The 23,008-nt window shown below is 44.8% G+C and overlaps 1 protein-coding gene across 3 annotated transcripts in view; it reads right to left on the bottom strand.

Annotated features, from left to right (window-relative positions):
* RANBP17 (RAN binding protein 17) overlaps window positions 1-23,008 on the bottom strand; it is a 573,906-nt gene that overhangs the window by 58,966 nt on the left and 491,932 nt on the right. For all 3 annotated transcript variants that reach the window (XM_060232795.1, XM_060232776.1, XM_060232786.1), the window contains one exon: window positions 9,790-9,956. In XM_060232795.1, the coding sequence (XP_060088778.1) occupies window positions 9,790-9,956 (167 nt within the window). The remainder of the gene's footprint in view (window positions 1-9,789; window positions 9,957-23,008) is intronic.

The following is a 23,008-nucleotide window of genomic DNA, read 5'->3' as shown; positions in this document are numbered from 1 at the left end:
GCGGTCACTAATGACCTTGTCCGGGAATGAGTGTAGTTTCACAATGTGTTGGAAAAATAGGCGTGCTAGTTTTTTAGTGGTGGGAAGTTGTTTGCAAGGGATGAAGTGGGCTTGTTTTGAAAATGTGTCAACCACCACTAGAATTACTGTCTGTCCTTGTGATACAGGTAGTTCGACTATAAAGTCCATAGACACCACCGACCAAAGTCGTCCTGCTGTGGTAGTGGGACAAAGTAAACCGGCTGTTTTCCCTCTCCTCCTTTTGGTCATTATGCAGGTTGGACAAGATGCTACAAATTCTGAAATATCCTTTTTCATTTGGCGCCAACAGAACTGTCTACTTACTAGGTGCAGCGTTTTTACATAACCAAAATGCCCGGCTAATTTGCTGCTATGGCAGTGCTGCAGCACTTCCTGGCGGAGGCTTTTGGGGATGTACAATTTCCCTTCATGATACCAAAATGCTCCTTCCCCCTTTACTAGCCCTTCCGGCTGTTCCTCCCCTTCTTGTTCTGCTTCTGTGATTAGTTTATTTCCCCCCCACAGTTCTGGCTTCCCGGTCTTTTCCCCTGACCGAGTGGTCACGCCTCCTGCGATAGCTGAAGGCGGGATGAGAGAGTCTATGGTTTCCAGTTTGGTGTAGTGGTTAAGTGTGCGGACTCTTATCTGGGAGAACCGGGTTTGATTCCCCACTCCTCCACTTGCACCTGCTGGAATGGCCTTGGGTCAGCCATAGCTCTGGCAGAGGTTGTCCTTGAAAGGGCAGCTGCTGTGAGAGCCCTCTCCAGCCCCACCCACCTCACAGGGTGTCTGTTGTGGGGGAGGAAGGTAAAGGAGATTGTAAGCCGCTCTGAGACTCTTCGGAGTGGAGGGCGGGATATAAATCCAATATCTTCTTCATCTTCTTCTTCTTCTTCTTCCTCCCGCTGGCTTTCGTGTTGTGGCAACCAAGAGACGGCGTCAGCTAAAAAGTTTTTCGAGCCGGGGATGTGTTGCAACGTGAAATCAAATTTGGTGAAGAACCCCGCCCATCTAATCTGTTTGGCGGTTAATTTTCGGCGCCCGGTAAGTGCCTCTAAGTTTTTGTGATCTGTCCATATTTCAAATGGCACCCTGGCCCCTTCCAGCCAGGACTGCCATGTTTTTAAGGCGAACGTTACTGCAAAGGCTTCTTTATCCCAGACTGACCAATTACGTTGTTCATTGGAAAATTTCTTGGATATATAGGCGCAGGGTTTTAATCTGCCCTCGGGGTCTTTCTGCATCAGTATGGCTCCAACGGCTACATCGGAGGCGTCACATTGCACCACAAAAGGTTTCAGTTCATTGGGGTGCGCTAATTTAGCCCTAATTTAGGAAGTGACACCTATAAACTCAAGCAGTGATTTAATCATCGGGGAAGGTGTTCCCCCAGTAGTGCATATAGCTGGTCGCCTGGATGGTGAAGTATTCCACTTTTTCTGGGTCCCCGTCAAACTTGAGGTCGAGTTCACGGGGTTTTGCTGGCTCTCGAGGCGCTGGACCTCCGGGAAGGGGTGCCGGTGGCGCCGGTGCTCCTCCTCTGCCGCCTCCGCCGGGGTTTGCTAAAAGTGGTGGCGCTGGCAGTCCCGATCCCCGGGGTTTCCGGCGTTCCATCTCCCACAGGGACTGCATGCGGTCGATCCACCTCCCTACTTCCCGGGCGATTGCCTGGGTATTACTCTGGATCTCATTTTGGAGGTCCCTCACCAGCCCTTTCATCTGGGTTTTCACTTTCCCCAAGATTTTCTCTTCCAAGCGGGCGGCTTCATCTTCCTTCCCCGGGGCCCCGGCCCCATCCTCCTCGTCCTCCGAGTTGGGCAGGCTCACGCGTGACGCGTCGACCTCTTCTCCTGGCTCTCCCGCAGGTGGCCTGGTGAGGAGGGTCTCGTGTCGAGCCGGGGCTGCATCCATCAGGGCGGTGGAGGTCCTTGGCTTCCACTGCTGCGGGCTGATGAACAGGGTTTGGATGAAGGAAGGGGATTCGATTCCCATGGATGTTTAATTATGAAGACCGGACCAAAGATTATGTCAAAATACTTTATATGTTCTTCCACAGGAAGGGCAGTTGATTCCCTGTTGAGGCTATAATGAACTCTGAGATGTCTGGAACAAAAGTATCCAAGAAAAATTGTTACGGGAAATGCTGGGGGTCTCCTCTTTTTAAGGAGGAAATTAGCAAGAAGGAGACTTAAGTAGAGCCAGTTAAAGTGGAGATCTCTTCCACCAATGATACAGAGGTCAGGTTTCAGAAAGAAAGACTCCAGAGTAAATATATCTTATGTTTACTATTAAAATATGTAAGAAATACAATCACACACACAAGCAATACAAAACACACAATCAAGAGCTAGGAAAAATAGAGAGGATCTACAGGGATTTCTAGGGATTGTTGAAGAAGGTGATATTACCTGTTCCAGATGTGCAGATGTCCATTTAGAAATTAAAGATGGAGACGTGTACTGCTATCGTGCCATGTCTGAGGCCCATTACTCAGAGTAACAGGGGAACAACCTATGTGCTACAGATTGAATAAAGTAGGGGGATTTGCTCTCAGGTTAAATAAACTTTGGAGGAGTGGAGCCCCTGCCAGAGCTATGATGGCTCTTAATGGTCACTGATGTGTTTTTCCTAGGTGCCTGAATAGGGTCCAAGCTCAAAACAAAAGGTGAGAATGACTCTACTCCTCCATCTTGAGTCCAGACCTGGGGAGCTCACCGAGAGAGCCAGTTTGGTGTAGTGGTTAAGTGTGCGGACTCTTATCTGGGAGAACCAGGTCTGATTCCCCACTCCTCCACTTGCACCTGCTAGCATGGCCTTGGCAGAGGTTGTCCTTGAAAGGGCAGTTGCTGTGAGAGTCCTCTTAGCCCCACCCACCTCACAGGGTGTCTGTTGCGGAGGAGGGAGATAAAGGAGATTGTGAGCCGCTCTGAGACTCGAGTGGAGGGCAGAATATAAATTCAATGTCTTCTTCTTCTTGTTTAGTGCTCCCATAAAGGCCAGTATGGGCCATGATGAACTTAATGTCTGGCATTGATTTCGATACTCTGAGGAGGGGTCAGAGTGGAAAGCAAAAGATTTAGCAGCATGGTCCATATTAGCATAGAGGTAAAAAAAAGCAGGCCTATGGCACAGAGTGGTAAAGCTGCAGTACTGCAGTCCAAGCCCTCTACTCATGACCTGAGTTTGATCCCAGCAGAAGCTGGGTTCAGGTAGTCAGCTTAAGGTTGACTCAGCCTTCCATCCTTCCAAGGTCGGTAAAATGAGTACCCAGCTTTCTGGGAGGGAAGTGTAGATGACTGGGGAAGGCAATGGCAAATCACCCCGTAAAAAGTCTGCCATGAAAACATCGTAATGTGACGTCACCCCAGAGTTGGAAATGGCTTATGCTTGCACAGGGGACCACCTTTACCTTTTTTAAAAACAAAAGATGGGCCAGTAGCATCTGGCCAATGATTAGATCATGAGCAATACTTTACCTGAGGACTCCATTGTTATAGATATTCCTTTGGGAGGGGGAGAGACCCAGGCCAGGAGGATGCCTATGCTGCAACTTCTGTGTAGTCAGAACAAGCCCAGACATGTTTCTCTAGACTTTTGCAGAGAGTGGCTTCACTTGGTCTGTTTTTCTGACAAGCATCCTCCATCTTGAGTCCAGACCTGGGGACCTCACTTCTTGTGAAGTGCTCCCATAAAGGCAGGCAGCGCCTCCTAATTACAAAGTCTTCCATAGACTAATTTGATTCACAAAGCTTCTGCTGACATCACAGCAACTTATAACAGAGACAGTTCGTGTAAGTCATTAAAACATTAATTCTTCAAATCAAGGATCCTTCCCCCCTTTCCTCTTCAAAAGAACAGCTGAAACCAAAGATGCTGGCTTTGTTTAGCCTTTTGCAGGAACTGAACCACAGTTTTTGTACTTGTAATGTGCCGTAAAAGAAAAGGTAAACAAAACCACAAAGATATTGCTTTCAAGGAGGCTGCATTTTGCAATCCTGCCCTAGCTTGCATTAGCTCTTAAAAGCAAAAATGGACAGGGAAGTAAAATAAAAACTGATTGTATAATCAAATAAGAAACGATGCGCAACAGGGCATCTTTCATACCAGACACATGGATAATACTTCGTAGAACATTTACTCATTTCTAGTGAGGGCAACACCAACTGCATCCAAGACCAATTTATTTCAGTGCTTCAGCAGAAAGAATCAGCCAACTAAACTAGAGAAAACCCTTGAAAGTTCACCATCTCAGAAGTGGCTTCCTCTCCAGGATGTAATGGAATAAATGCACTTTACTGAACTGCTAATCTACTACGTAGTTTCTGTGTCCTTGACCATAGCCACAATGTCACTGTTCCTACCCCATAGAGGTGTTAACTCGAGTCATGCTAACCAATCAAGAGCATGGGGAAGACAACAATAATTGACTGTTCTGAAGGCATCCTACTTCACAGGGCCAATTAATATTTCAACCCTGAATATACAACTGCACATGCAAAATGTATTTATTTGCTTTTCTTCCCAATGAGGACCTGACATGGCTTACAACATCAGTCTTCTTTCTTCCATTTTGCCCTCATAACTACCACCCTGTGTCCAAGAGAGAGTGACTGACCCAAGGACACTCAGTGAGCTTCTTTGGAAGAGTGGGAATCTGAACATGGGTCACCCAGAACCAAGTCCAATGCTTTAACCACTATACCACATTGGAAGTACATACACTAAATACATGATTTTCTATGTTACAAGCACTATTGTGAACAAATTTTACAATGGTTGCACAGGGCCAAACCAGATGTAACACTAGGAGTTCCATGATCAGAGATCCGAGTATTTTCCAGTTCTGATTAGTAAAGTGATATGAAGTAATGTATTTTTTCTTAGGAAGTTTAAAATGAGCAAAATTGTTGCTCTGAATTGTAAAAGTTTTTCTCCCTGTGGCAGAGAACAGGCAGGAAGGGGGGGGAGGTTAGTTCAACTGCTTTCTAGACTTACTTCAGCCCATCTTCATACAAATGCTAATAGGTCTAGAAAATGGGATGGTTAAACTCCCGCCCCCCCTTCCAAGACGGGAACAGAAGTTTGGAGGACTTTATTTATTTATTTATTGGGCTCAGGGCGGCTCACAACAATTAAAACAAACAAAATTTTAAAAGCGGATATACAATAAAATAGAAGGCTTTCCTTTAGAAGGCTTTTCAAATAATCTCCAGGAAGGAGATTTCTGGAGACAACAGGAAAAGCCTCCTTGATTTGGGATGACCAGGTTAGTGGGAGGGGAAAAGGCTTTCCTTTAGAAGGCTCTCCAAATAATCTCCAGGAAGGAAATTTCTGGAGAAAACAGGAAAAGCCTCCTTGAGTAGGGATGACCAGGTTAGTCGGAGGGGGAAAGGGAGATGATAAAAACTCCTTGCAGCAAGGAGCAGACAGAACTCACAACTGGGGAGGCAGCCACTGACCATGTGATTGGCTTGGACAGCTGAAGGGAGCTTCAAGGTAATGATAAGTCTTCAGACATCTGTAACTTCCTAAATTAGGGCTTCTGTCCTCTTTTAACATCTGACAGGGCATGTGTATATATAGGGAGAGGGCATGTATAGAGAAGGAATTGTGTTTAGCTTTTTTTTATCCCTTGCTCAATCTGGTGCTGTGCTAAAAGTATGCTTCTGAACATTTCCTTTTTAATAAATACTTCATAACTTTTAAGGCTGGCAGTGGTTCTCTGTACCACATAGACCTCCACCATCTTGGACATGCTATTTTAAAAGGAACGGCAGGGGGAAGGCAGGCAGTTGGCAAGTGGCTATTCCTCCAGGGGCGCACAATGCAGTAAACTGCTGGGCAGAGGAAGACACAGAGAAGGCCTCAGAACTTGGAAGGAAAGCTGACCCTCTGAGCAGGCAAGGGAAGGCCCCAGAACTTGGAAGGGAAGCTGACCCTCTGAGCAGGCAAGGGAAGGCCTCAGAACTTGGAAGGAAAGCTGACCCTCTGAGCAGGCAAGGGAAGGCCTCAGAACTTGGAAGGAAAGCTGACCCTCTGAGCAGGCAAGGGAAGGCCTCAGAACTTGGAAGGAAAGCTGACCCTCTGAGCAGGCAAGGGAAGGCCCCAGAACTTGGAAGGGAAGCTGACCCTCTGAGCAGGCAATTCTGTACGAAAGTCAGGAGGTGGTGGCAGGTTACTGGAGAGAGACAAAAGCCTCTCTATCTCTAGGGGTTGCAAAAACCTTTGAGGGCAGGGTGGAACAGGGTCTGCAGGCTGAAGCAGGCCCATTCTACCACAAGCAGCATGAGGGATGTGAGTCTGTAAATCTTCCCTCTGTGGCTTTTTTCCAACCTGAAATGGCCTAAGGAGATAATATTAACCTCCTTAAGACAAAAGCTCCCAAGGTCTATTTTCTGGTCAGGAAAATGGAATGGAATGGACTTAACTTCCCTCCCTTACAGTCCTGATCAGAGCTGGGCTCCTGTGTATCTGATAATTAAACTTTACAAAATCTCACCTGGTTTTCCATTCAGACCCCCTTCCTTCTTCTCATGGCACAACTTCTCCTTATCTATTACCTCCACAATATCCCAGCAGAACAGCCCTCTAGTGGGATAGTTAAATGGTCTTCCTGGTCTCCAAGGAAAAGGCTCTCTTCTCCTTGGCTCTTTATGCCATCTTTTTAAAAATTATATTCCACCCTCCCGACAAAGCTGAAGAGTGGCTAGCAACAACTGTTACTAAACTCTAGTGCTGCACTGCCATTTTTCCTCAGCTGTCCTAGTGCTGTGCTGCTATTCTTTTCCAGCTTCATGGGGCTCTTCTGATGGTTAGAAACAAGCATGGGGGTGTAAGTAACAGGCTGTACAACTGACATAGCTAGGAAAATGGGGTCAGGGAGAAGGGTTGGTGCAATTTGCTTAGAGACAACTGAAATGCCTTCTACATCAGCTATAAATCGTACCTTTGACTGCATACCTTGAATCTGCCCAACATCTTGTCGGAAGAACTCCCTGCCACCAGCATATTCTGGCTAATTAACACAAATCTATTTCCATGCTTTTAAAGGTCGTCTATAAATATTTAGAAATACCCCCTTTACATTTAAGAAGAAGCACAACATAATAATGCTGCCAACAAAGCACACTGAAGCAAGACGGGGTGATGTTGGTAGTGCTGGAATATTTGACTTCCTCGCATCATTTTAAAGAACTGACAATACTCTTTAAGCTCACAGCACAATTAGTCATTAGGGTGTAGTTTTCTAGCACTGTTAAGCAATTTGTAATAACCCCTTTCCTTTTAATAGGGTTAGGCATTACTTACACGGCACAGCTGTCTAGAAAACTGAAACCTCCAGTTGTGAAGCAACAGCCTTGTTCATTAGCATCCCTGATAGTCAAATTGGCTCTTGAGCCAGGGTTTAATGGCCTGCCGATGAATAATCAATGGTTCACTTTTCATCTGAGTGTGAAAATGAGAATAATCTAATTCATGGTCCCACAGGTCAGAAGCAAGGCCCTGGGTTCTGTTTCTATTCAGGGCTGATTTATAACCCAATGGAAACCTGATGTAAACATATAATCAATGAGTCCCATCATGGCTGATAACCACCCCCAACTGGCTCACTCCCTCATCTCAAAAAGCCATCCCTTCAGGCTATTAACTGCATCCAGCTCCCTCTTTCCACTGTCCCCTGCCTGCTGCTTTTACCTTGGCCATCCGTTCAGACCAGCAGAGTCAGAAGTAATTTTATACGCAGCAGAGAGCGGGTTGGAATTGATTTTTCACTCAGAGCTCAGTTCCCATCTGAATAATTATCAATTTTACTGCCTCATAAAAGGGAAGAGTCAAAATTCCAAATCAATTCAAAAGAGCTTCTGAGACTCAAGAAACAGTGCGCAAGGAAAAAGGTCAAAGTTGGCAGTGACCTCGGTAGATGATGTCAGATGTGAGTACGTTGAATGGCTGACATCAGAGGCACTCAATATGGCATGACTCGTGCTAATGCAAATCATATTTATGCTGACTACAGGAGACCAGTCATTAATATTTAAAAGAGTACCTGAAAGCCTGCATTCAAACTAAATATAATGTATTCCGCAGCTTGTGAAGCTAATAAAGATGGATTGTTGCATATTCATACGCTATAACTTTTGGGGACTGTCAAGCATCATTAACACAAAACAGGACATTCAGGTCATAAGACAAGAAAACGCCTGGAAATCAAGACTCTGGCTCCGCATACTCTTCTTGCAGTACTCAGAGACCACTAACTAGGGTGCTCAGTGATAAGAGGAATTTGTTGCCAATTTATGCTCCGGAGTGGCCATGAGAATAACTGAACACACCACACGCTGATGAGAATGTCCATCATATTCATCCCTAAATAATATGCTATGTACTGGTTTCTATTTGGCTTTATTGGGAAGCAATAAAGATCAACTAAAGTAATTGGAACAGTAAATAACATCAATAAACCTTGGTGAGTATTAAACAGAATCCACCATTTCTGTTACCAGATACCAGCTCTGGTTCAATGAGGTATTTGCTAGCTGTTCTATTAGTTTTAGTGAGTTTGATTACACCTATAAACTCAAGCAGTGATTTAATCATGCCTGTGAGCCGCCCTGAGCCCGCCTTCTGGCGGGGGAGGGCGGGATATAAGAATAAAATTTACTTTACTTTACTTTACTTACTTATGATACTTGATTAATAGTCCAGTCTTAACACGCACACTGATCTGTAACTGAGAAATCAGAATTTGTGCATCAAAACCTAAACAAACTTTCAGCATCCATAGTAGTGGGGTTGATTGTACCTCTATCCCCCCTTCCCCCAACTCCCCTGAGTAAAGTCTGAAGCCTTCCTTCAGATTAAGTAGCTTGTTCTTTGGAGGTGGACCCACTTAAGTTGGAGGCAAGCTCCTTGGGTCAAAGGAAGACTTCCTGGAAAGTGGTTGGATCAACCCAAATAACTAGAATATGATTTTAGCCTTCTCCCATGACCCCAGGCCTTCTCTAGATCATGAAAGTGTTGTTAATAGTTGCTTTGGGGACAAAACATATAAATCATAACAAATGTAAGGCATGTAAGATCAGACTAAACATCTACCAACTGAACTGCCCTGGTAATGATTAGTGTCACTGATAGTGAAGGGCTACACAGACAGAGGAGCAGGGCTGTGTAAACCAATGCGGCATGAGTTTTCAGAGTTCACTCACTCTCCCACACCTCGTTAGTTCACTTGTTTTATAATGGCAGCACATGTCAGTGAAATCTGATCCTACCACCTTCACCGAAAGACCAAGGGCTGGGAAGAAACACAAGACAATCTTGAAATGGAAGGGGGTAAGGGGGTAGGGGAAGGAAGGAGATGACTAAGCCTCCCTGGGATCACTCCTGCATTTGTGGTAGTTCATTTCCATCTTGCTCTTTTCCATGGCACCAGAACACATAACAGATCTGACATGGAACCCCTGCCATTTCTGGCTTTGGCACTCCTGATGTGAGTGGAGAGGGACTTTGGGCACACTCCTACACACAGGGTCCAACTCTACCTGTCACACTGGACAGTGTCAATAACTGCTGGGTAAAAAATACAGGTTTTTCCCTGGAAAGGGGAAGCATCACATTTTTTTCAGCAAGAAAAATAAAATTTCCTTTGAAATAACTGGAATTAAACGTCATGTAGAGTTCCATCCTTTGTGAACTTGTTTACAGTGAGGAAAATAAGAGCTGATAGGGAGAGAGAGAAAATAAAAATAGAACAGCTCCTCACTTTACCTGTTGCAGCACTTCTGAATTCTGTTGCATAAACAGCAGTAACCTTTGCCCATCTTGGGAAATCTCTCTACATCTGAGGGGCTTCTTGCCTTCTTTTGCTAAGTGCTTGAAGAGGTAGGTGACAATGTAGTCTAAACTAGCACAACAGCTGGAGGAGACAATTGTATCTGTGCATACACAATGAAAGGAAATGTCATTATTTCTGAACTTTTTATGTATTAATGTTCTGTGCTGAAGACAAAAGGAAAACCACAAGTTCGCAATGTTAAAAGATAGCTAGATGACACATTTCACCCCATGACTGCTCTTGTTCTGTAGGTTTCTCATATTCCAAAGTAGATTTCCTCCTCCAGACCCTTAATCTGATTCTACACAGCACAGGGGGACTGCAATACCCCACTGAAAGCCTGCATGGTTGCAAGCTCACCTGCTGTGCATTACAAATTGCAGGATTCCAGCTGTTTCCTTATTGCTAGGAAATTATGAATTCTGAAGAGTTTGTGCTTGGAGAATAAAACATGATTTTTGTTTCTTTGCTTTAAAATTTAGCATGAACTGCCTCCCATAATAAAAAATGCAAATGAAACTAAACTAACGGGTTGAACATCTGATTACATTAACTAGGTATTGAAAAGTAAAGTTAGCAACACTAACTTTATCAGTCTTGTATCATTTTTATCCTGCTTTTCCTCCTCTGAAGAGCTTAGCACAGCTGACATCCATTTCCCTTCCCCTCTGTATCCTCACTACAACCTTGTGCGAAATGGTAAGAGAGCTTCAAGGCAGTGGGAGGATTTGAACCTGGGTCTCCCAGGTGCTAATCCAGCATTCTAATTTGCTACTGTATAACTCTTTCTCACAAAAATTTTAAGTGCTATATAGATGGGAAGTGGGGTAAAGAAGCAAAAAGTGAGGACACAAATTTCTAGTTGGTTTTCTAATTAGTTTTCCTTTTATTATCTGAATACAATGATGCAATTTCTATGAGTGCTTTTGAATTATGTTGCAAGTAACTGGAGCACAGGGATCATGTTACATCTTTACTAACTGAATCTGGAGCAAAGAAAACTCATTACTGGATGAAAACGTAGCTGTATTTGATGCAATGTTAGTGTGTCTTTACTTTGCTGCTTACTGGCATAAAGCTAGGGACCAGTTTGCCTTTCCCACCAAGGAGTAGGGCCATGTGGTCATTGCATGACTTCCATACCTCTGCAAGATCTTTACAGTCAACAGAATCTACATACTATCCTGCCCCCCCAATCATTTTAGACATTTGTTAGAGTACAGTTACGGTATTTGCACTAGCTAGAACTCCCTCTGTCCCCATCCTAAACATCTGATAAAACACTAACAGTTCACCACACCAGGCCCATAGGTAGGAAATTTTCAGGGGAGGCACTGGGGACCCAAAATGACATCACAAAAAATAAAATAAAAAAATCTGCCAGGAAGGTCCTTGGAGGGAGTTCCCTTTCCCCAGGGACAACAGATGCTGGAAGAAAAAGACTTGCCCAAGAGTAAACTAGTCAGAGTTTTAACCCAGACATTGATGCCACCCAGGGTCTCAGCCAGCAAGTAATGAGTGAGCCAGCTGATGCCCCAATCCTAGAGTCCGCCTGCTGCCCCACCCTGCTCGGCCCCTCTGGCCACCTGAGCTGCTGCGCCCCCAGTGCCAGATGCCAGAGCCCAGTCCTGCTTGAGTGCTTGCCCACCTGGAGCAGCCCTCAGGGCCAGAGCAACCAGGCACTGCAGCTCAAGCTACAGCTGGGGGCCTGGGCTGGATGGGAAGAGAGGGGGGCTTTGGCAGGAAGTTGGGGGGGGGGCAGGACTTCAGGGGCCCCCTCCATGGCTGTGGGTCTGCATCACACCCTGTTACCTTACTCCAACACATGCTGTTTTACTGCATGGAAAATCTACTTGTTTCTATACATCAGTATGTGGAATTTGGTAATCTCATCCCATTTTTCCTTACTGGATTCTGCGGTATTCTTTCTTACTCCAAAGATTCCTCTCATGTTTGTCACTCGGCATCAAAGTGCAACTTTCTTTTATGATTCCAGCATCAGCCATAATTTGTTTTTTTTAAATGCTATTGGAAGTCATTTTTCTTTCTTATTTGTTAGAGAATGGAGATCTTGGAAATGATACTGGTATAAAAAATAACACATAATATTCATGGGAGAGTGACAGGAATTAGGAGCCGAATATGCTGCCTAGTGAGGTACCCCTTGTGCTTAAATAGGCTCAAAAGGGTGAGACTTTCAGAGATTACAGATTTGTTTTGGGGTGTTTTCCTTTTGGATGAGCACATGCCTACACAAGTATTAAATTGTTAAAATATTCATTTGCAGGAGAAAAGAGAAAGCCTATGATAGACTCAATTAAGTGCATCCCCCTAAACTGTGCTAAGTGGAAGCTTGCCAATATTGCAGCAAGCATATGAGAAGTTCCCTCTAGACACCAGAATGTTGAGCTGTGCCAGTTCTGCTTCATAAATGTTGTTTTGAAGTTTACTTGTATTTGAACATCACTGTAATACATTTTTTCTTAAGCTAAGTTCTCCTGAGGTCTTTGGAAGGCTTTTTGCAGACCATATAGCTACAATTAGTCTCGAGACTCTCTTACTCTTACCAAGTATGGAGCATTCCTATGAATTTCTGATTGGCTTCAAATGGAAACGAATGTTCACAACTCTTCCCTGGGGAGTTTCACTCTTTGCAGAACCTCTGTCTACCCATCCTATTCATTCATTGTTTCACCATCCTATTAATATTCCATCTTTCTAACATGATGCTCAGGGAGGCATGCAGTGTTGTCCTATTTTACCCTAGCAACAACCTTATGAGGTATTGAATTCCACATGGCCAACCTCATTGCTCTTCATATGAACACATAAAGTTACTTTATACCGAATCAGACCACCTGGTCCATCAAGGTCACTCTCACTAGAACCTTTTAACTGGAGGTTCTGGGGATTGATCCTGGAACCTTCTAGATACAAAGCAGATGCTCTACCACTGAGCCTCATCCTCTCCTTAGTGAACTCCAGAAAGAATTTGAATTACACAGTTTTCAAGAAAAGTCAGATATGCTGCATCCCCAGACCAGCACAACAATATCTCTTCAAGCATATTTTAATGAATCTCACAACACTGGAAGTATTAAAAATGTCAAGGGATTCCATTCTGTCAAAAGGACGTTGCACTAGAAGATGTGGATCTTTCCCCTACCTTCCTGCTCCCCCACCCAAAAGTTCTTAGTGGGCTATGGAGGACCCTCACAAACAGGTCATGCTGGGTTAGAGGGGCAGCAGTGAGCAGAGGAATTCTGTGTGATTACCCCTCCTCCCACTTCCATCACTGGGATGTCTGCAGAGTACAACAGAACTGTTTTAAGACATTTGCTCATATATCTTTCTTGAACATATTCAATATGTTATATTCTCCTTCCATTGCATTCTAGGGTTCTAAACTACAAGTGATGTGGGAGGAGATCCATAATTTTCACAATTTGAAAACAAAACCAAATTGGCCCCTAAATCAAATTCAGAATGAGATCTAACACCTTATTTCCATAGGTGCAAGGATTTTCAGCAGTGGAATGTAACTTGTTGACTCCCCCCTTCTGTGGAAGCCTGAAATGTCCCCAGAAATCCTGCTCTTGGGTACTGTATTCCCCAGGAGCAGGACTGCAGGGGGGATGGGATGTGGAAGTCCTTGCACACACAAAAGTGCAGCATTGGATCCACCCCAACAGCTGAGAGAGTGAAGAGAATTTATATTAGGAAACTCGCTCAAGAGGAAAGAAAGAACGGCCATTAGGTACTTACCGTGAGGGGTCCTTCTCCTCTGAGGACAGGAGGACATCTTGTGGGTGATTCCTAACCTACTTGCAGGGAGGCAGGACTTGAAATTTAACTTCCTGTTCCGGTTAGGAGTCACCCTTCCCTCAGTTCAGATACTCTGAGAAGCAGTATCTCACTGGAAAAAGACTTGTAAAAAACTGTTAATAACACTCAACAAGAAGAAAAAACATTCTAGAACAGGAAGGAAGAATTAAGAACAGTATGTTGTCATGAAAGCTAAAGGACTTCAACATACCGTTGCAGGTACTATGCTAACCCTGTACTAAGGTCACGTACCCTGTTGTTACGGTAAATATCTATACTTTAACCTTAAGCGTTTCCTACTCTCTGCTGTCTATAACTAACTTCCACAGAAAAAATAGATAATTTTATTTTGGAACAAGTGTCTGGAGAAGGAGCACAAACCCTGGGCGGGCCAAGATGACCTGTCCTCAGAAGAGAAGGACCCCTCATGGTAAGTACCCAATGGTCGTTCTCCCTCTGAGGCAGGAGGACATCTTGTAAGACATCTTGGCAGCCCTACAGATTTCTTGAACTGAAGCTCTCCCATGAAATGCAGCATTGGTAGCTGCACTACGAACTGAATGAGCTGTTATACCCCTGGGCACTGGAACATTCTGAATTTTATATGCCTCGGCAATGCAAAGTCTGATAGTTTTACTGATAGCAGCAACTGACATTTTCTTCCCCATATAAGGGGGAGAAACGTTTATGAAGAGAGTATATGTCTTGCGTATTTCCTCAGTTCGAACAATGTAACACTTGAGTGCATGCCACACGTCCAAGGTATGCCACATCTTTTCCTTTGGGTGCGATGGACATGGACAGAAGGATGGTAAATGTATCTCCTGCTCTAAATGAAATGCAGAGGAAACTTTGGGTCTGAACGTAGGATCTGTTCGCAGCACGACCTTGTCCTTATGAAAATCACATAACTCAGATTTGATAGACAAGGCTCCAAGTTCTGAAACCCATCGAACGGATGTAATTGCCGTAAGGAAGAGTGTCTTCATCCGAAGATAACTCATGGAAGATTCCTGAATGGGCTCGAATGGGTGCTTGATTAAAGTCGCAAGAACTGTATTGAGACACCACGTAGGAAACCTGTGCACTTGAGGTGGTTGAGACAAAGTCGCACCCCTAAGAAAACGTGATACATGAGGATGCCTGGATAGAGGCACCTTGTCGAATTCAGGTAAAACAGATGCTAGGGCCGCCACTTGCCTCTTCAGAGTGGTGGCTTGAAGACCCAAGGTAAGACCCTCCTGAAGAAAGTCCAGAACATTTCTCAGTCTTGGTCTCAGACAGTTAATCTGCTTACGGTGGCCCCACCGAATGAACGCCTTCCATGTAATGTTGTAAATTCGTTCAGTAGAGGGCTTTCTAGAAGTGACTATAGTCTGTTACGGAACTGGAGTATCCTAACAATTTTTCCCTCTCAATTTCCAGGCGGGTAAGTGTAGTTACTCTGGATGCAGGTGTACTATGGGATCCTGCTGAAGGCGATCCTCCTGAACCGGAACTGTCATTGGAGCTTCCACAGACAACTCCTTTAGATCTGCAAACCAGGGGCGCTGTGGTCAATGTGGTGCAATTAGGATCACATCGGCCCTTCTCTCCCTGATTTTCCGAATCAGTCTGGGTATAAGAGGAATGGGTGGAAATGCGTAGAGTAGCTCCCTCGGCCACGGAGCTGTTAGAGCATCCGTTGCTTCTGCCATCTGACAATAGTACCTTGTGAAGAATCACTTCATCTGATAGTTTGTGCTGGAGGCCAACAGGTCTACTTGAGGCTGGCCGAAATGTTTCGCAATCTGTCCAAACACTCTGCTGTTGAGAGACCATTCCAGCTGTTTGATCACCTGATGACTCAGCCAGTCCGCTCTGATGTTGTCCGCTCCCCTGATATGCTCGGCCTGGATTGATGCCAGGTGTACTTGGGCCCATGAAAATAACATGGAGGCTTCCTTGTGTAGACCCTCCGACCTAGAGTCCCCGTTTGTTTATATATGATTTCGCAGCCACATTGTCAGTCTGTATGAGAACATGAGCTGTTTCCACCTTGTCCGAGAATTGAATCAGTGCTAGTCGAATGGCACGCAACTCTAGGATGTTGATAAGTAAACTTGTCTCCTTCCGAGACCACTTCCCTTGAATTGAGAAATTCTAAAGGGTAGCTCCCCAATCCAATAGGCTGGCATCTGTAAAAATCTGAAGGTACTCCACGATCCAGAATACTTTCCCCTTGGACAAATTCAATGTTTTTGTCCACCATACCAAGCTATGTTTGACTGGGAGGGGAACCTGAACAGGCACATCTACTTTCTGAGAGATCTTGGCTTGGTATGGCCAAAGGAACGCTTGTAGTTTTCGGGAGTGAAACCTGCCCCATTGAATGGTGTCAATTGTGGAAATCATGAGACCCTGCAGCGCAGCCAGGGACATTAGGGACGAGTGTCTGCTCCTGATAATCATCCTCACTGCCTCTCTGATACATGCGGCCTTCTGGGTTGGTAGGTACAGACGTGTAGTCCAGGATTACCCTGAGATGTTCCAAACGGTGGGACAGGGATAAGGAACTCTTCTGAAGGTTCACCAGGAATCCTAACGACTGAAGACAGTTGACGGTCGTTTGCGTGTCCTGATGAGCTCTTTCCAGAGACAGAGCACGAATCAAGATGTCGTCCAGGTATGGGTGTATATGCATGCCCCCCCTCTCTGAGCATGACTACTGGTGTCACCAGAAGTTTCGTAAACACCCGGGGGGCTGAAGCCAGACCAAAGGGGAGGACACGAAACTGAAAATGTTGGTCTGTAACAATATCGTAGAAATTTCCGATGCCCCACAAAAATTGGAACGTGCAGATAGGCTTCCGTGAGATCTATTGAAGTCAGGAGCTCTTGAGGTTGTAATGCTTCTGCTATGACTCTCAGCATTTCCATTCTGAAGTGCTTTGAAACTACAAATTTGTTGACATACTTGATCCAATATAGCACGCCAGTCCCCTGATCTCTTTGGAACCGCGAAAAAAAATAGAGTAGACTCCTTGATGTTGTTCCAAAACTGGTACTCTTTCTCTCGCTGCTATGTCAAGGAGGTGTTGAATAGTTTGCAGAGTTCGCTGTGTCTTTTCTGGCTTTCTGTGAATTGGGGAAGGAACAAATCGAGGAAGTGGGAAGGACACAAAGTCGATTTTGTAACCGTCGGAGACGACTTCTTGGCACCATTTGTCTGCTGGAGACGTCATCAACTGTGGGGCGAAATACTGAAGCCTTGCTCTGACCGACAACCGAAGGCAGTCATGCCTTGCTGGACTTAGGATCTCTGTCTGGTGGATTGTTTGGTGCCTGACTTTCCAAATCTATTTGGGAAGCTTTGCCTATGAAAGGAGTTCTTCTGATTCCATGACGACCTGACTGGCTCTAGGCAGAGTGTGTTGAGTTCGAAAGGACAACAAAAAGGGCTGCCTTCTGTCTTCTGCGCAGAAATTTTGACATGGCCTTTTTCTTGTCCTTGGTCTCCACAAGGATCTTATCCAGATCCTCCCCGAACAGTCTACCTCTGTGAAACAGATAAGCCATAACAATATTTTTGGAATGAGAATCCGCTGACTAAGCCCTGAGCCACACTGAGCGTCTAGCTGCAGTAGTGGACGAAATAATTCGAGAGGTGAACACCATTGAATCTAAGGTTGAATCTGTGAGGAAGGAGATTGCCTCCAGGATCCTATTTGCTCCATCCAGAGTATTGGAATTGTCATCTGGTAACATCTGAATTACTTTTCTCATCCAAACTAGCCTAGCCCGTGCAACCATGGAACCCACAGCAGATGCCTTTAGAAACATGGCTGCGCCCTCATGGGCCTTATGTAATGCAAAATCTGCTTTCTTATCCAGGCTGTCCTTTAAGAAGCTATGCCCATCTTCTGACACGCCAGAACTTTGCAATGCCATGATAGGCCCATCTACCAAGCGAACCTTCAGAAATTGGTCTGTGAAGGGATAGAGGTGGTACAATCTTTTCAAGAACTCGGGGTAATGTTTATTGGCAAATGGCTTCTTCCATTCTGCCTTTCAAAATATGATGGAAAAGGGAAATGCCTTGCTAGATACAGCCTTCTTGGGGAAAAATTCTGAATCCCCCTACTTATAACGCTTACTGGGTTGTTGTTCCTGATCCTCTTCTACATCAGGATCATCATGTAAATCTAGGACCATTAAGGTTTTTGCCAGTATATAGCTATGATTCTCTACTTTAAAGAATCTGGCTGAGGGTTCAGGGATCTCAATATCCATCTCTTCCTCCCCTGAGGAGAACTCTCCCTCTTCCCTGTTGCTTTGATCATCCCCCATAGTACAGCCTGTGCCCATGGACGGGTCAGTAATATCTCGGTTCCCCTGTTTTTGGGCCACTTTAGTTGGTCATTTAGCTCCCTTGGAAGACTTCTGTCTTATACGAGGGGAAGGGGAAGAGGAAGTAGAAGAGGAGGAAGACCTATGTCTTCTCCTACCTCTTTTGCCATATACCTTAGAAAGCCGCTCTATTAACTGCTCAGAGAGCTGGGTAAAAAATTCTGGAGGCAAGGCCACTAGGACTGGATTACTTTGCAAAGGAGCGGGAACACTGGGCATTTGGTCTCCTTGCGTGGATGCTGAAGGAGCCGAGCCCGCCAGATTAGACATGATACAAATACTATGAGGAAAGTCTTTCGGCTTCTAGCTCACCACCCAGATGAAGCAGCACGACCTCCCAGGATCTGCAAGGCTCTCCTTCTTGTATGCGCTGCTGTGCAGTCCGCTTGCTGCTTTGGCGGGCTTTCCCAAAAGACGCGATGAGGCGGCTGTGGCATGGAGATCCAAACAAGTCAGCTATGGGGCTTGTCGACTCCGCACTGAAGGCGATCCCCGGGTCGGGCCTCCTGCTGGCTGGCAGGAACACAGCCATATGCACCACTCCTGGGCCTATGGGCCATTTGGGTTCCCCCGGGCAATACCCACTACGGCGCGAAAATTGCGCTTAAAATGGCTGCCGGCCTAATCGTGGCCGAGAAAAAGGCACCTCGATAGCCTAGAGCCTGTCTAATGCCTATACTCTGTCTCCGTGCCTAGAAAAGGATTGTAGGATAGAGTAAATAAAGTAAGAAATCAAGGGTAGATTTAATAGGAATAAAGGAAAGAACAAGTACTCTAGAAAAAGAAGTAGGCAATGCCTGCTTAAGGTGCTCTCCCTTTTGAGGCAGGAAAAGAAATGAGGGAAGGATGACTCCTAACCGGAACAGGAAGTTAAACTTCAAGTCCTGCCTCCCTGCAAGTAGGTTAGGAATCACCCACAAGATGTCCTGCTGCCTCAGAGGGAGAATTAAACATCCCTGCCTTCGTGATGGTGGAGGCATGACTACTCTCAGCGTCTTCTTTTTTTTGCTTTTTTATGTTTAATCCATTTTATTTCGTTAAATCTAATCCAATACAAAGGGAGCATAGGGAAATTAAATAATAAAAATATAAATTTAACATACAAGGATCCAATCTAACATACAAGGATGCATATGACAAACAATTTACAAAAACAGTACATAATATGCTAGGCCAAGGGTGGTCAAACTGTGGCTCTTTCACACACATTATGTGGCTCTCAAAGCCCCCACTGCCCTGTCAGTTGGCTTGGGGAAAACATTGGTCTCTTTAAATAACTTTTCTAAACCAAGCCATCCAGCAGCTTGGAGAATGCATTTACTGTTAAAGTTGCTTTCTTTCCACCTCTCCTTCCCCTTCCTCCCCATCTATTTTCCTTCCTTCCCTTCTGATTTGTGACTCTCAAACATCTGACATTTCTTCTATGTGGCTCTTACATTAAGCAAATTTGGCCACCCCTGTATTAAGAACTGAAAAGTAGCCTATAATACATTCTATTAGACAAAAAGAAATTTCCCCAAAGAATTCCAAAACCTGGGCCCAAAGCAAATCATAATCTATAATCAGGCCCACCAGAAACTAGTGATTGCCTGCTTCCTTCAGTCACCATTTTTTATTTCTCCCCTCTGATGAGACACCTGAACAAAACAGCCTCTAGCTCTTCCCCTTTCCCTCTCCCCCAAAGAAGGAGGAGCCTCAGCCAATGGAGGTGCTTGGCTCTGTAGCTCTGCTGAATGATTGAAAGCACTTAGGTTGCCAGGCTCTCTCAATCACACTGTGCAGCTACTGAGCCAAGCCACTCCTCCTTCTGTTGGCTAAGGCTCTTCCCCTCGTACCCTGGGAAAGGAGGGAAAGAGCCAGAGCTTCCTTTGCCCGGTTCCCTCCATCGATCACACAGGAGAGACACAAAGAAAGCACTTTTAAGACCAACAACATTCTATTCAAGGCATGAGCTTTCTGCCTTACTACAGAGAGAGGGAGAGAGAGAGAGAGTTTTGTTGGCTTGTTATGCCAGGGCTCTCCTGGGTGCAAGTGGATTTGCCTCCCCCTTTTTACTGTATTCAGGGCTTTTGTTGAGCAGGAACACAGTTCTGGCTGACATGGAATCAGGAGGTGTGGCCTAATATGCAAATAAGTTCCTGCTGGACTTTTTCTACAAAAAAGTCTGTGTGAAACAATGGCCTAATACGCAATGGCCTACTACACAAATGAGCTCCTGCTGGACTTTTTCTACAAAAAAAGCCCTGACTGTATTCATGTCTTCAGGACCCACAAGAGGAATAACAACAACCCGGATTAGGCTGGGAATGTGTCTAGACCAAATTCACCCAGCACATTTCCTCTGATTTTTCTTTCACATTTTCCTTTGATTGATTGGGGATTTTGAACTTAGACTTCCCAGAAAGTAGGCTGATACTGACCACTATCCATGACTGTGTCTCTATTCTTGCACTGCCACATAGGAATTGTAGTTATTTTTCTGGGGAAGACTACAGTTTGTATACAAACACATAGCCCTCAGTCTATGTCATGGTGCCTTCACATGTTCTTGACCAATACATGAAGAAATTTATGTACAAAAGCTTACAATGCCCAGCCATTTCATGCTTTCTTCTGGGTTTGAGGCTCAAAGCATTGACCATGAGATTTCTGTAATGAATATCAATAAATCAAATGTAGGTTTGCAACTTACAGATGCACACCTGAACAACTCTTTAACAGACTGCTGTAGCACAGACATTGTCTCCAGTTTTTTATGCAATAATTCAGAGCAAGAAGTGTCAGTTATCAGAGACTGTTAAACAAAATATTGCAAGTGTGCTAATATTTTAAGTTAAAAAATCTCTAATTGTGTTTGTCTGTGTTCTTTATGAAGTTTATATCTCTACTACCTGGAATTACATTTTATGACACACATGGCCTGGCCCAACAAGGTCTCATTTATGTCAAATCCAGCCCTCATAACAAATAAGTTCAACACTCCTGCTCTAAGTGGTGCCTGGAATCTCCTGGGATTACAACACAGATCAGTTCACCTGGAGAAAATGGCCACTTTGGAAGGTGGACTCTATGGCATTGTACCCCATTGAAGTCCCTCCCCTCCCCAGACCCTGTCCTCTTCATGCACAATCCCCAAAATCTCTAGGTATTTCCGAACCCCGAGCTGGCAGCCTTGTGGGTCATACCAATGGTCCACCTAGCCCAGCAGCCTCTTTCATGCAGTGGCCAAACCAGAGGAAGACCTACCATCTGGATACAATAATGCCCCTCTTAAATAGCCTAATACCAAATATGTATCATAAATAATATGTTCAGAAGAGAAGCTGCTGCATGAAAGCAGGAATGTAGTCAGTCAGGTGTCTTAGGGTTTGCTTTTAGTACTTCACAGTTGTTTTAAAGCACAGAATTAAAACTACTGTAACTGCCCACCAAGGGAAAGAAGGAATTGCTTCCTGTTCCATTTCCTTGGTTTTTTGGCATTTTTGTGAGTGTTATGCCCTAACTTTGTCCTTATTGGAGATTTTTTGTCATAAAATTTCTCTAAATATTTAAGTATTTCCAGCTGATGCAGGCTACTATTGTTCTGTTGTATATGAGATTTAGCAAATTTAATCTTTGGATGGTCATTACAATGGCCCCACTTTATGTGATATTCTCCCTTATTTATTTCATTGGACTTATAGCTTGCTCACCCGTGAATGGGCTCAGAGCAAGTAACATCATGATAAACTCAATATACAATCTAAAACACCCACAATTCTAATACAATATAAAATACAACCAACAATTCTACTTATTATATGGCATGACGTCTCAGAGAGAATAAGTATCTAAGAACTATCTGGTATGAAGAAGAAGAATTGCAGATTTATACCTTGCCCTTCTCTCTGAATCAGAGACTCAGAAGCGGCTTACAATCTCCCATGTCTTCTCTCCCCACAACAGACACCCTGTGAGGTGGGTGGGGCTGACAGGGCTCCCACAGCAGCTGCCCTTTCAAGGACAACCTCTGCCAGAGCTATGGCTAACCCAAGGCCATTCCAGCAGGTGCAAGTGGAAGAGTGGGGAATCAAACCCAGTTCTCCCAGACAAGAGTTCACACACTTAACCATTACTCCAAACTGGCTCTCAGGAAAGGAAGAAAGGAAAAAGAGGGGAGGGGAAAGGGAGAAAGAGAAGGGAAAGTGGAGAAGGCCAATCAAGACGGAAAACTGTTGCTGCCCTCAACTGTACACATGGTGGAAAACCTTAGTTACAGAACTGTAGAACTGCTTTAGATTCTGCAGGACCTGGATCTCACTTGGAAGAGTGTTCCACCAGGTTGGAGCCAGAGTCAAAAGGAATCATCAAAAGGTTATGTAATACTCTTCGGGTGCATTCAGACGTACCATTAGTGGCGACACAGCTCCGTCTCGCTGACGGATTAAATGTGTTCATTCAGACATCCACATCTGGCAATCGAGCGTCATCCAGGGTCATCCCAGCTTGCTGCGCCTCAATGCCGCATTAATTTGACAGCGCAGAAAGTTCGGCCCTTTTTCAAAAAAGCGTCACAAGATTGGTTTTTTCCTGTTTGGACAGCTCACGCGCGATACTGTCCCTTGGAATGTTTACCGCCCCCCCCACTTTAAAAAAAAAAAGCCCCAGCAGACATGCGCATTGCCAGATCATCCGGGAATCTGAGGTGACATTTCTGCTTCTCCAATCAACACAGGATCGGAGGGGGGGGGGGACGTTATCCCACTATTCAGAACAGGGGGAAAAAATCTTTTTTTTTCAATGTGGAGGATTTCCAGATATCATTGTCACTGCCAATTTCTAGGAAAGTAATTCCTGGCAGTTCCTTGGTTTGAATCAGCAACATTAATTCCGGAAACTTTCCCCCCTCCCCCCCACCTCTGAAGCAATGTTTGATTTCCCACCTCCAAACAGTTGGGC

Source organism: Heteronotia binoei, chromosome 1 (assembly GCF_032191835.1).
Source record: "Heteronotia binoei isolate CCM8104 ecotype False Entrance Well chromosome 1, APGP_CSIRO_Hbin_v1, whole genome shotgun sequence".
NCBI lineage: Eukaryota > Metazoa > Chordata > Lepidosauria > Squamata > Gekkonidae > Heteronotia > Heteronotia binoei.
Note: the sequence above shows the minus strand (reverse complement) of the source record. Positions and strands in the feature narration are given on the sequence as shown.